Raw genomic sequence first — 14038 nt, 5'->3', positions numbered from 1 at the left:
ATAGCTGCCTGGACACTATTTAAATTGACTTTTTTAATTAACTGTTAGCAGGGCTTAATTTTGGAGTAGGGCTTATATTGCAAGCACCCTCAAAAAGCCGGAAAAATAATTTTGCATCCTCAAAAATTCTGGAAAATCATGCTATGTCTTATTTTTAGGGTATGTCTTATTTTCAGGGAAACAGGGTAGCATAATATGTTATTTTTTTGTGTTGTGTTAAAATGTCATTTGGATAATTTTTAATAATGTAATTATTTATGTTGTTCACGATCTTGAAGCACAAGTTTTAAATAGTGTGGGTGGCTATAGATCACATTTCAATAGGGTTTTGGGGGTGCTTACTTACTAATCTCCACATAGGCTTTTGGAAGTTGGCCATCCAGGCCTATGTTTTAGTGTGTATATGCACATGATACTAACTGATGACTACTAGTTACAGATGAGCGAGCACACTTGGATAAAACAGTTACTCGAGTGAGCATCGCTCTTCTTGAGTAACTGCTTACTGGTCCGAGCGTGCTCTGGGGGCGGCGCCAATGTTGCTGTTCCTTCATTTGATTTATATATGTAATATATAGTGGACATCGACTTTGGATGTTGCGGGTACATTAGTTCATCTCCAAACCACGTTGCAGTTTTTTGGACCTGGTTTATAGACTTGCATTACCATGACAATAAACGGACTCACTGCTTCTATTGGCACGTGCCCCTTTTCCTGATACACTTTGGGAATCAAATTGGAATAAGATGATAGTGGGGAACTTTGTTCTACTACTCCCCCTCTCTTTCCTTCCTGTATTATGACATGTTGTATTTTTTTGAGGATACACCCCTGAGTGTTGGTTTCTTTTCCATTTATAATTTTGTGAGTCTGTGGAAATGACCTGCTTATTATGACATAAAGTTACGTATGGGGGGTTTCATATCTGCGTTGGAGGTTCTGGTTTCCTGCTCCATTCGGGGAGCTGGAAAGGGGAATCCCCAGGCCAAACGACTCTGTCTTAAGACAGAACCGAACAGCACCGATTGGACCCCATTGACTATAATAAGGTCTGTCTTTTAGCCAGAAGAAAAAGTGCTGCTGGATCTGCGAGGGAATCTGCGACTGGAGATTTCAATGTGGATGTGAAACCACCCTTACGCTACTGTTATGAAATGGAAGAGTCGAGTTTGTCCTAACTCAGATAACTCTACAGAACATGAATCACCACAATAAACTCTGTGCAGATGTTGAATCAACAAGGATTGCTGTCAGATCTTAGCTCTGAAATTTGCAGATATTGACTGTATAATACAGACTGTAAGACAGGATCAGATGAGTAATGCAGTGTAGCACAAAACCTTTGACATCAGATCCACATATATATATATATATATATATATATATATATATATATATATATATATATATATATATATATATATATATATATATATATAGTGTCAATGTCTGCGTGTGGGGGTCAGTGACGACACAGCAGCATGCAAAAGTCTGAATAACTTTATTGCTTGACTTTTCAGTGGTAGCAAGAATATCCAGTGCAAACACATCCATTACTAGCAGCGCCTACACTAGGTACTCAGAAAATAATAAGCACTTGCCCATCAAGGTACTAACTCAACAATAGTTTCTCACTAACTACTACACCGCGGCCTAGCACTACTAAACCTACCATAGCTGTCCTCTCGGGGAGTAGCTCCAGTTCCCTCTCAGAGCCTGGCCTAGCTCTGGCATCGAGCTCTGATCTCTCAGCAGCAGCTCTGGCTTCCAGCTTGCTTGCAGCAAGGAATTGAATGTGTCTGGAGTTTGTAGCTCTTCCAGACACACCCACACAGCTGTCCCTGCTGATTAGCACACCTTCAGTACCCAGAAGGCTTGATTACAGCCCCCTTGCATTCAAATGTGAACATACACTTTAACCGACCTGCCATACCCAACACAACCTATGGGGAAAGTTGTGGCACTGATTTGGTTGCGATGCAGCTGTGTTTTCTAATCTTGTAGAAACACTTTAATTATTCATCATTATCATTTACAGTTATTATTATGTTATAAACTCCACTTGCTAAAAATGTATCCAACACCATTGTCATATACAGAAAAGACTGCGCTAAGAAAACAGCTAACTGGTGCAAATCTTCAGTTTGATGATATAAGTAGGTCACAAGACAAGATGCTAATATTGCATTTTAGTGACTTAGTGTCTTGTTATTATGGGACTGTCATTTCTTTGATTTAACTTGATTTTAGCATAATTATTTTTATATAATGTGATATTCAGAGTAGGATTTAAACTGATTAGAATGAAATGGAAGTTCTTTAAGTGAATGATAATATTATTCATGATTCACCTGCAGGGCCATTATTAATGCCTGGTGTTTGAGGCGGTTAAGCTGGTATAATGTTCATACTAAGCTGTGAAATAGGGTTTAATATTGTGGAGTGACTTTAGGGAGAGTCTCAACCATGAATTATTTAATAGGTAGTTTGGAAAAGATTACAAGTTCCTCACTCCGTATTCCTGTTTTTATAGACAGAAGAAATTCCATGTTCAGACCCTTCGCGAGCTATCAGAGGTGCAGAAAATGACGCCCAGAGAAAGAATGAGGCTACGAAAGCTGAATGCTGCCGATGAGAAAGCAAAAAGACTAAAGTAAGAAAACAGTCACAAATCACACATAACTTCTCCTAAGACCGTCTACAACAGAGGTCCCCAAACTTTATGCTTTGTTTTAAACATTTTTTATTTGGTGGGAGAAAACATTGGGCATACAAAGCAATTATGCTGTATCAGCATGACAAGTGAGACAACAATCTCAATATCCCATGAGGCTCAACATTTCCCATTTCTCCACATAGAATTTTTAACATTTTTCACAGTTGCTTGCCTTTATTCTTAGAAATCTATAGCTTTAGGTAAATAAACATTTAATAACTAACTATAACAACAAACAATAACTTCTCTCTTTTGGCATTAATTTGGATAAAGCCAAACATTCTGCACTTCTTGATACTTGTAAAAAGTATTTGATCTGAAAGCCATCCGTTTTTCCATTGTGGCATGAGTGGACAGTTGGGTGTGAAGGTCTTCCCCTTTTGGTAGTAGTTTGACCTTCCAATTCCTGGCGATTTATGCCAAATGTCCATGGGCGGATCGGATAACGAATACGGGAGCCCACAGCAGAATCTGACCCTGCCCTCGACTTAGGGCACTGCTTACCCATCTAGGTCTTCTGCGTGCTTGTCCAGGTCTTTTATTTTCTTCACTGTGGATGTGTGCAAAAGCGCCGGCTGGCACACTGCCGCACAGTGCTTGCCCGTCGAATCCACGGTCCGTCTGCGGATCGGACAGCTTCCATTGACTTCAATGGAAGTCATCCATGTGGGATCCGCACTTGTAGATATGATACCTTTTAATGGCTAACAAAAATACATGATGTAATAATAGCGAGCTTTCGTACCAACGCAGGGTTCTTCTTCAGGCTTAAATGGATTGGATCTGAAGAGGCATGAATATTTACACACACTTATAACATACATACTTATGACAAGGCACAGATATGGATGTGATTGGTTGGCACTTAAAAGGAATTCTGCAACAGCAAACAAACTTTTTTTGTCTAGGCACTGATAGCGGAGTGAAAGTTTTATGGTCCCTAAATTACTGTTGGGGGGGAAAGGTCGGGCAGGCTAGAAATGCTACAAGAGGTGCACAAACATTTTTAGCTAAACACTGATAAGGGAGTGAAAGTTTATGGTCCCTGAATTACTGTTGATGGGGGTCTTATCTGTGCAATAACACGGTACCAGATCTTTGGATGTGCACTGAAATGGAGCAAACTGCAATTTGTTTTTCAGAACGCAAAACAAATCCGCATGCTTTAACCCCTTCTCGCTCCAGGGCGTAAGTTTACGTCCTGGCAGCCTGGTACTTCCCGCAACAGGACGTAAACTTATGTCCTGGAGAGAGCGCGGGATCACATATGATCCCGCGCCATCCCACAGCGGGAGCCGGCTGTCAGTCACAGCCAGCGTCCTGCTGCAACAGCGGGGGGGCATCAGAGATGCGCCCCCCGCTGTTAACCCCTTCCCTGCCGCGATCTAAGTAGATCGCGGCAGGGAAAGAGTTCACAGAGGGAGCGGACTCCCTCTGTGTCTCCGGCCGGCTCTCGCGATAACATCGCGAGAGCCCGGCCTGTCACCATGGTAACAGAACGCCAGACACTGGCGTCCTGTATTGCCTATGCCTATGATCGGTGTATAAGCGATAAGGCATGGCAGAGCAGTAGCTCTGCCATGCCTTATGACAGCGATCATCAGGGCAGTGGTTAAAGTCCCTCAGAGGGACACAAACAGTGTAAAAAAATAAAGATTAAAAAAATGAATTAAAAAAAATGTAAAAAGAGTAAAAAAAACATTTTTTATGCTTTTTCTCAGATTAGCATAAAAAAAGGTAAAAAAAAATTAAACCCCACATATTTGGTATTGTCGCATCCGTAACGACACGTACAATAAGTTGCACATGCTTTTGACTGTGCACGGAAAAAAGCGCTAAAAAACTGAGGCAAAATGCTAATTTTTAGCATTTTGCCTCACTAAAAACGCAATAAAAGTGATCAAAAAAGCCGTATGTACCCCAAAATGGTACCAGTAAAAACCACAGCTCGTCTGGCAAAAAATAAGCCCTCATAGAGCTCCGTACATCGAAAAATAAAAAAGTTACAGGACTTTGAATGCAGCAATTTAGAATAGAAAAATTTCCAAAAAAAAGTATTTTTATTGCAGAAAAGTGGGAAAACCTTAAAAATGTAAGAACTTTGGTATCGTTGTAACCGTACCGGTCCGCAGAAAAAATGGAATGTCTCATTTATGCTGCATGATTAACGCTGTAAAAAAAAAAAATCTATGGCAGAATTGATGCGGTTTCTTTCCCTGCTATCATAAAAAAAAAAAAAAAAAGTTTTACAATATAGTCTACGTACCCAAAAGTGGCACCGATAAAAACTACAGTTTGCCACACAAAAAACAAGCCCTCATACGGCCGCGTCGACGGAAAAATAAAAAAGTTAGGACTTTTGATAAATGGAGAAGAAAATCCACCAAAAATTGTTGCGTCCTTAAGCCCAAAATAGGCCATGTCATGAAGGGGTTAATTCATGTGCGGACGCTCATGCTTCCTATGGGCAGTTTGATTTGCTGATCTTCCGTGCAGGTCATCATTCCTCAAATCAGATCCGGCCATGGACATTGAGCCTTAATTATAAGCTGCCATAAAGATATGACCTAACAATTTCCTAAGGCCAGCCTGGTAACCCTCTACATTTAATAGGAGTAATGCTCTTTTTGGTCTTTTGGGCACATGGGTATTTAGGTTCACACCGGGGTAACCAACTGGAAATTTGATCACTGTCTGTAACAAGAAATGGACATGCGCCCATGATTTTTTTTACATGTCACAAAAAAACCCACTTAAAAAATCAATTCTACAGATATATGGTATGTTATAGCTATGAATCTTTGGTAAGCCATCCAAAAAATAAACACAAAAGGTGTGTTGACAGCCTTACACACCTGACATAACATGCCGCGATTTAAAGTCACCCTATGGACCAGTGATGGCTGACCCTTTAGAGACCGAGTGCCCAAACTGCAACCCAAAACCCACTTATTTACTGCAAAGTGCCAACATGTCAGAGGGCGGGGCTTATCACAACGAATGATTTTACCGCAGTCAAAATCTGCACCCTGTCTATTTTGAAACAGCCCTGCCCATTTCTGCCACATGTAAACATACCCCAGAGGTAATAGTGACCCCCCCCCAGCAGCCCCCAGTGTAGTAGTGACACCCGACAGCGGCCCCCAGTGTAATAGTGACATCTCACAGTGCCCCCCCCCTCACCCCCGAGACCCACATACTTACCCCCTCCTCGTGTAAACTCCGCTGCTCTGCGCTGAACCCAGTGGACAATGTGATGTCAGGGTGTGCTGCTGGACGCCTCCTCCCCCTGGTCTTGCGGAACCTAAGAGGAGATGTTTGGGGAGGAGGATCCCGGCTGCACACTGACGTCACAGTGTGCGACTGATCAGTGGCGCTAGCAGCGCAGCTGAGTGAATACCGTCAGGGGAGCCGGGACCCCTGCTGGTATTCACTAAAGTGGTGAGCGGCCGATGGCGGCGCGTGCCAGCAGGGACGGCTCTGTGTGCCGCCTCTGGCACGTGTGTTATAGGTTCGCCACCACTGCTATAGACTGTCAGGTTGTATGTGTCATTTAAAATATCAGGTCCGTGGGAGTCTGACACCAGGAACCTCAACTGATCAGTTGTTGACTAGAACTGTTGTGATCTTCCGGAGCCACTATGCACTGGAATTGGCACTGCTTTGTAAATTGGGGCAGATGTATGAAACTGTCTAAAAGAAAAACTGGCTTAGTTGCCCCTAGCAACCAATCACAGTTCGGCTTTCATTTTACCAGATCAGATTGCAAAATGAAAGCTGCACTGTGTTTGGTTGTTAGGGGGCAACTAAGACAGTTTTTGTTTTAGGCAGTTTCATAAATCTCCCACCATTATGTAGCTGGCAGGAATATTACTGCAAGCTTGTGACTGAGCACACACTACCATTCTGAGCAACTACACAGTCTCTGGAGCTATGCTAGGTCCTGATCACAGCCGGTCCAGCAAACTGCAGGTTGGCGGGGTGGCTGGGCATCGGACCCCCACCTATGTGATGTTGATGACTTATCCTGAGGCTAGACCATAAATCTAAAGCCTCTTTCACACGGACAACAGCAATATCGCCGTGAGAAAATCTCAGTGATATTGCATTGGTGTTCTGTTGCAGCGATTTTGCAATTTTGTGTCGCTACAAAGTCGCATGACTTTGTAGCGCTCTTTTTCAGGATTTTTGGGAGGCCTGAAATATAAGCCCTAGCTACGTAAAAAAAACAAAAATACATCACCTAAGAGGCCACTTGTCTTTAGTCTTCAGGCAAAGCTTCCTGGTCAGGAGTTTGAAAAATCCTGCTTCCAGGAATTGCTGCCTCTGATTGGCCGAGCCGCAGCATTCGAGAACTAATCAGAGGCAGCAATTCCTGGAAGCAGGATTTTTCAAACTCCTGACCACGAAGCCTTGCCTGAAGACGGAAGACAAGTGCCAGTGACCTGCAGATGAGGCGTGCAGTGGAGCTGGACAGCACTTCTTAGGTGGTGTATTGCTTTTTTTCATGCGGCTAGGGCTTATTTTAGGGAAACCAGTAGGATTTCCTACTGTAAATGTTGCATCACACTGCACGAAAACCGTGTTTTCATGCGATGCAACACAAAGAGAAGGGTTCATAGGGAAACATGAGCTACAAAACTTCACAAATCGCGGCAATATTCAGCAGCCAGCAATTTTTTTTCACAATGTAGGCTACAGAACATCACTAATGTAAAGGAACCCTATGGAAAGCATGGGCTTTCACATGCAACTTGTAGCACTTTCGAATCGCGAGAAAATCATGTGATTTTTGTCGCCGTGTGAAACCGGCCTTATAGTCCTGGAAAACCACTTAAATTCTTCTAGTTTAACATACTGTAGTCATTTTTTGTAAAGGCTGAAAAAATGGCTAAACTGTGAAGATTTATGGCTAATACCCTGAAATATTGATTTAGAAAAGGGCAAAAAACACTCGTGAAGTCAGTCAATTTTCTCATCTTAGTGGAAAAACAATCCTTCCTGGCTCCAAATATAGCAATCAAAATAAATCCCTGGGTCAACAAGCCTTTTCCAGTAGAGTAGTACCAACAACTTGTAAGCATTTGCACCCAAGAAATTAGGCTCTATCTCTTATCTCATTTATTTTTTATTTTGGATCTTTGTGCTTTGTGCGCTGAGTCCTGATAGACTATCTCAGCTTCTAAGGCCATGTTTATATCTTAAAATAAATCGAACAAATCCTGCATGAGCATGGGGATCGTCCCCAGCTCTCTGCATTGATCTAAGCTACAGTATATAGAGGCAATTATTAGCTCCTCTCACTGACTGTTTCCATTGGGTACTTATACCCTGTACCAGTGGAAATCTATCTAAAGTTGAGCATGGTGATCGTCCCCAGCTCTCTGCATGGATCTAAGTCATATAGAGGCAATTATTAGCTCCTCTTACTGACTGTTTCCATTGGGTACTTATACCCTGTACCAGTGGAAATCTATCTAAAGTTGAGCATGGTGATCGTCCCCTGCTCTCTGCATTGATCTAAGCTATATAGAGGCAATTATTAGCTCCTCTTACCGACTGTTTCCATTGGATACTAATACCCTGTACTAGTGGAAATCTATCTAAAGTTGAGCACTAGTATGGTCGATGGTTCCAGTCACTTACCTTGATCTGATTATATAGCTCAGCTCTCATCACACATTACAAGTGTCTGCACGTGACACAGAAACGCGTTGAACCGAACCCACATAATTTTCAATCAGAATTTTCTGACATTGGAACCCCAAATATATATTGATACAAATAAGATCCTTCTTTCAAGTCATCATAATTTTAACCTTGATGATCGCACCTTGAAACATCCACGCTTGGGAATATAATTATTATTTACCACCAAAACGAAAAACAGGTTACTTGATTGATTTGAGGTTGCAGTCCATCAGTTATTCTGTGCTTGCCAATTGGCATGATTGGACCTACTGCGACAAATCTAACACTATCACCCCCAATCGGCTATGGTGACAGTTAGTGCCGCCTATTGCCTATAACAGGGTGTTGAGTTGGAAGTTTTTTGATGTGTTTTGTGTGAGTTTGTCTTTGTCAGCCCAAGATTTTAACTAGTATCAATAAAAGATTATTTTAGGTGTTTGTTACTGTGAAGGGAACCAGCAGGGAAGCAATTATTTTATTTGTTTTATTACTTTTACTAGTTCTTGTAAAACTCTGTAAATCTTGCGCCAGATGGGATGACCAGCCTGTTATTAGTAAGCACCGTCATTTTCGAACAAAGTTTATTGAAGATTCACCCAGTGGGCGCATATTTTGTAAGCAATACTCCAATTATAAGGAAAAAGTTTGCATCTGTAAGTGAAAATCATCCAGCCGCCCACCAGAAAGCGTTGAAACAGTGGAGTGCGTCTGTGCAAGTTTCACTTGAAGTCCTGAGAAATCCACCGTCACAGGAAGCAGAGAATCGGACGTCCTGCAGCCAATGGTATGGAAGATTCTGCGCAAACTTTGCTATGCTATCCCTATTGAATGAAGTTGTCACCGGCCCTGAAACCGCCTGACAAAGCGAAGCAACGTTCTTTCTGAAGAGGATGCAAACTGTAATGGAAAGCGACTATTTCATGAAGTCTTTAGTGATGAAGTCGCCTTCCACCTTTCGGACACAACAATCTACGTTGCATTTTTTCCCCATGAGAAAACAATCTTTTGTACTTGGAAATGCTACAAATATGGCTTCTGCCGTAGGAAATCCCAGATTTTATCTCCCAACAGGACCGCCCCCCCCCCCCATTCATTTTCACAATGAAGTTAGAAGTGATCTCAGTAGGAGTAGGAAACTACCAAACTGATGGATTGGCCGTGCACATGGTGACGATAGTGAACTTCTTCCTTGGCCTCCATGTTCCCTGCAGTGATCCCTGCATACCTCTTCTCTCTGCTCTGTGGATGTGCTGGCTGGCGCGCCACCGAACAAGTGCAGTGCAGAGAATGACATGCCGCCGATGATGCGGATCCGCGGCAGCTCCCCGTGGGATGGATGACTTCCATTGACTGCAATGGATGCCGTCCATGTGAGGCTCACACTAGAATAGAACAGACTGCGATTTTCCCCTTGTGAGCAGAAAATCGCAGTTGATTTCCGCTCGTGGGCATGGAAAAGCATTTTGCAAAGCATGTTTATGGGCAGTATTTGCTGCGGGATCCAGAGGGGAACGCTCGCTCTGGATCCCCGCAGTGCAGATACGCCCGTGTGCATTGGGCCTAAACTTGAGTTATGAGTGTTTCAAATTGGGAAGATCATTTATAATAACCCTGTACTCATAATACAAACCTGTTAGTCTGACAAACATTACATTTATTTAATTATGTATTGAATCTCCGTGCAGAGATCTACATTCAAAGGGTTGTCCTAGTAAATACATTAATGGCATATCACCAGGATATACAATAAATTTGCAAATGGTGGTGGTCCGAACACTTTAACCCCTCATAAGACATTCACTAGAATGTCATGAGGGGTGTCGTCTCTCCTTAAGGAGAGCACCCAAAAAGTGTGTGGTGACACCTAGGGGGTGAGTGGGTCGGGGGATGGCATCGACTCTCCCCAAGGAGAGCACCCAGAAAGGGTGTGACAAGACACCTAAAAAGTGAGTGGAGAGACTTATATGGTCATGCACGCTCCTCTGGGTAATTTATGCAAATAAGGAAGATGGAACAATACTGCTGCAGCGCCACCTATTGGATGGCAGCATTCCTTCAAATCAATGCATGACTTTTTAACAAATCTGTACAACAATTATTGGGAATAGGAAGCCAAGCAGGTTTATGGTTTTCTGGCTGGCCTTCCTATTCCCAAACATTGTTGTACAGATTTGTTAAAAAGTCGTACATTGATTTGAAGGAATGCTGCCATCCAATAGGTGGCGCTGCAGAGGTATTGTTCCATCTTCCTTATTTGCATAAATCACTAGAATGAAATGGTAGTGATAGTAGGAAAGCATACCTATGTGAAGGGGGCCTTAGGGTATATTTGTGTATGCAAAATTTGTGCGCACATTACGCAGAGAATAGAACCTATTGGTCTCAATGGGTTCGTTCACATGTGCATATTTTCCCATGCATTTTGGTTGCACAAAAAACGTAGCGTTCTCTGCTTTTCTGCACACCCAAAGTCCCCATAGAAGTCAATGAGGATGCGCAAATGTGTGCGCAATACACTTGGAGATGCGTGAATAACTGCATAATTGCACAGGAAAGAACGCATCTGGAACTCATTAGACTAATTAGCCATTTCAATTGCAAGCGCAAATGAACAAGCCATGTGGGCACAAAAAATACAGTAAAATACGCCAAAGCATGTGCAAAAAAAAAGCATTGTTCATTCTACAAATATGTATACGCTCATGTGAAGGGGACCTTAGGGTGAGAAAGCCTTACGGCATAGGACTATACTTTAAACAAGGCAAGATAGTAATGAAATCCTTATCACCAAAAGTGGATCTTCAGGCAGAGTTCCTTTTATTTAATGTCACATTTAATAAGTACCTTGGTAAAACTTGAAGAATACTTTGTTTCTGACTCTTAAAGTGGTTCCAAGTATGGGATTAAATCCAAGCTATGCTTTGAGTGCTTAAGAGGCCCGCAGACTACACTTACCAGAACCCCTGCCAGTTGGTAAAAATCACACTAATGGAACAAGTGTAAAACGCTTTCAGCTTACTGTACCTTGCTGGAATTGTAATGGGGTTCTGACTTTTTTCAGGACTTGGCGTGGACACTTTTTAGTCAGTTTCAATAAAAGGAAATGTTAATGATTTGTAAATGTCAGTCCTATGCATTCATTCACCATTTGTAACGGAAATGCAGCGGTATTCTCTGACTATATTACCCAAGAGATTGAAGGGAGGATGCTATGTACTCTTCCAACTGGTCACAAATATAAGACGGTATATTATTACATAACACAGTAAATACATGAACTGGGCAGACACTGAATACACACGTGTGGATTGTATACATGGAGATTTCTACATCTGTGTAAATTATATTTGGTGGCCAAACCGTAGATTGCACTTTATTGGTAGACTTCAAATGGGAAAGAGATGTAGCTGAGCATTCTTTCACACAAGGCAAGGACTCAGTTAAAACCATCCATAGAATCATAGAATGGTAGAGTTGGAAGGGTCCACACCCCTGCTCAGTGCAGGATCACAAAATCATCCCAGACAGATATTTGTCCAGCCTTTGTTTGAAGACTTCCATTGAAGGAGAACTCACCACCTCCCGTGGCAACCTGTTCCACTCATTAATCCCCCTCATTGTCAAAACGTTTTTCCTAATATCTAATCTGTGTCTCGTCCCTTTCAGTTTCATCCCATTGCTTCTAGTCTTTCCTTGTACAAATGAGAATAGGGCTGATCCCTCTGCACTGTGACAGCCCTTCAGATATTTGTAGACAGCTATTAAGTCTCCTCACAGCCTTCTTTTTTCAAAGCTAAACATTCGTCGATCCTTTAACTGTTCCTTATAGGACATGATTTGCAGACCACTCACCGTACTGGTTGCTCTTCTCTGAACTTGCTCCAGTTTGTCGATGTATTTTTGAAATTGGAGTGCCCAGAACTGGACACAGTATTCCAGATGCGGTCTGACTAAGGAAGAGTAGAGGTGGATAATGACCTCACATGATCTAGACTCTATGCTTCTCTAAATACATCCCAGAATTGTGTTTGCCTTTTTTGGCTGCTGCATCATATTGTTGACTCATGTTCAGTCTATGATCTATTAGTATACCTCTTCTGTATGTGCTTTTAAATTTTTTTTGCCCAGATGTAGGACTTTGCATTTCTCCTTGATAAATACCATTCTGTTAGTCACCACTCCCTGTTCAAGCTTGTCTAGATCTTTTTGTATACTCTCTCTCTCTTCCCTAGTGTTATCTATCCCTCCTAGCTTTGTGTCATCGGCAAATTTGTTCCCCATCAATTCTCTTCTCCAGATCATTTATAAAAATGTTAACACTGGGCCTAGGACAGAGCCTTGTGGTACCCCACTTGACATATTCTTCCAATTGGATGTGTAGCCGAAGGACAACCTTTGATTGTAGATCCCTGTAGTTCTGTCTGACTTTCAACTCTGCTGGCTTCTCATTAGTGCCCTCTATAACACCCAGTGTCCCCTAGCATGCTACCTACCCTACAGTACACCTCGATGGTGAAATGTTCATTGTAAATAATCATGTGCGCACAATCATATGAACGTGGGTCTCGCATGCTTCTTGACATCTAATCTACACTCTGCCACAGGTTCACTCTGCGAAGGTTAGAGGGGCCGAGCATCATGTTTACGGAAGACATGGCTTTTAATACTTGCAGTAAGACTGTCATGGGGGCCATGGGGCATCTGTAAAAAGGGTATGCAAAAGAAACTGCAACCGTGTCCTTTGTGCACCATATGCACCTCTCCCCAGTGTCCCACCATATCCCTTTATTCACTCTTATGATCCCATAGTGATAATAGTACAGTATGGCCCCTTCTGATAGTGTTTTCCCAAGATATTCCTCTTTTTTTTTTTTTTACTAAGCCAAATCTCTTATTTATGATACCAAAGCCAGAAAATTCTGATTGCCGTTTTTGTTTTTATAGACGCATTATTATATTTGAAGGTCTTTCTAGATCTTCCTTCCTTGTTCTACCAAGTGGCAGTTTGTCAGAATTGTTGACTGCCAGATCCTTTGTTGTTAATAATTAATCCATGTAGACAGAAGTTGCTCTGCACATTGTTGCCGTTACCATCAACTTTAAATTAGCTATCGCTCCTGCTGTCATTCGTCACCAGTAAAGATAAGTGAATTTTAACCCCTTCGTGCAAACGAGCGTACTTCTATTTCTTTATCATGCATCGGTGCATGTTCTTTCATTCTTTGTGTGGGCAGAATAATTATGCCCATGCAAGTAATATAGGAAGTTCAGCTGTCATATAAACCAAACATGCTGTCTAAAGGAAGAGATTAGAAGAAGCTCCGTGCAGAAGGGGGATCAACGTCTTCCCTTTAATGTCATATAGAGACTGTAACCAGGACTTCCTGCATGACACCCGGTGTTGTCCATTGACAATGCTCTGTTAAGGACTTATTCACATGAGCGATATACTCATTTTGTAAATCGCGCCATGTCCTATCCTTCTACATTTTCCTTTTGTTATCATCTATGTTTCCCCATGGAGCCTTCTTTTTATCGCATTGTACGAACTTGCAATTTTCGTGCGATGTATTTTTAACATTAACAACTCCTATTGTTTATTGCGAGAAATACACGCAAGAAAATTGAAA

General features: G+C 42.0%; 1 protein-coding gene across 2 annotated transcripts in view; it reads left to right on the top strand.

The window, feature by feature from the left end:
- Window positions 1-14038, top strand: part of NEK11 (NIMA related kinase 11) — a 329721-nt gene that overhangs the window by 190706 nt on the left and 124977 nt on the right. For both annotated transcript variants that reach the window (XR_010787302.1, XM_066584626.1), the window contains exon 10: window positions 2535-2654. Coding sequence is in view for 1 of the 2 variants with exons in the window: in XM_066584626.1 (XP_066440723.1) it covers window positions 2535-2654 (120 nt within the window). In the remaining variant the exon portion in view is untranslated. The remainder of the gene's footprint in view (window positions 1-2534; window positions 2655-14038) is intronic.

The sequence above is a fragment of the Eleutherodactylus coqui genome, chromosome 12 (assembly GCF_035609145.1).
Source record: "Eleutherodactylus coqui strain aEleCoq1 chromosome 12, aEleCoq1.hap1, whole genome shotgun sequence".
Classification (NCBI taxonomy): domain Eukaryota; kingdom Metazoa; phylum Chordata; class Amphibia; order Anura; family Eleutherodactylidae; genus Eleutherodactylus; species Eleutherodactylus coqui.
This window is presented reverse-complemented; position numbering and strand designations above follow the sequence as displayed.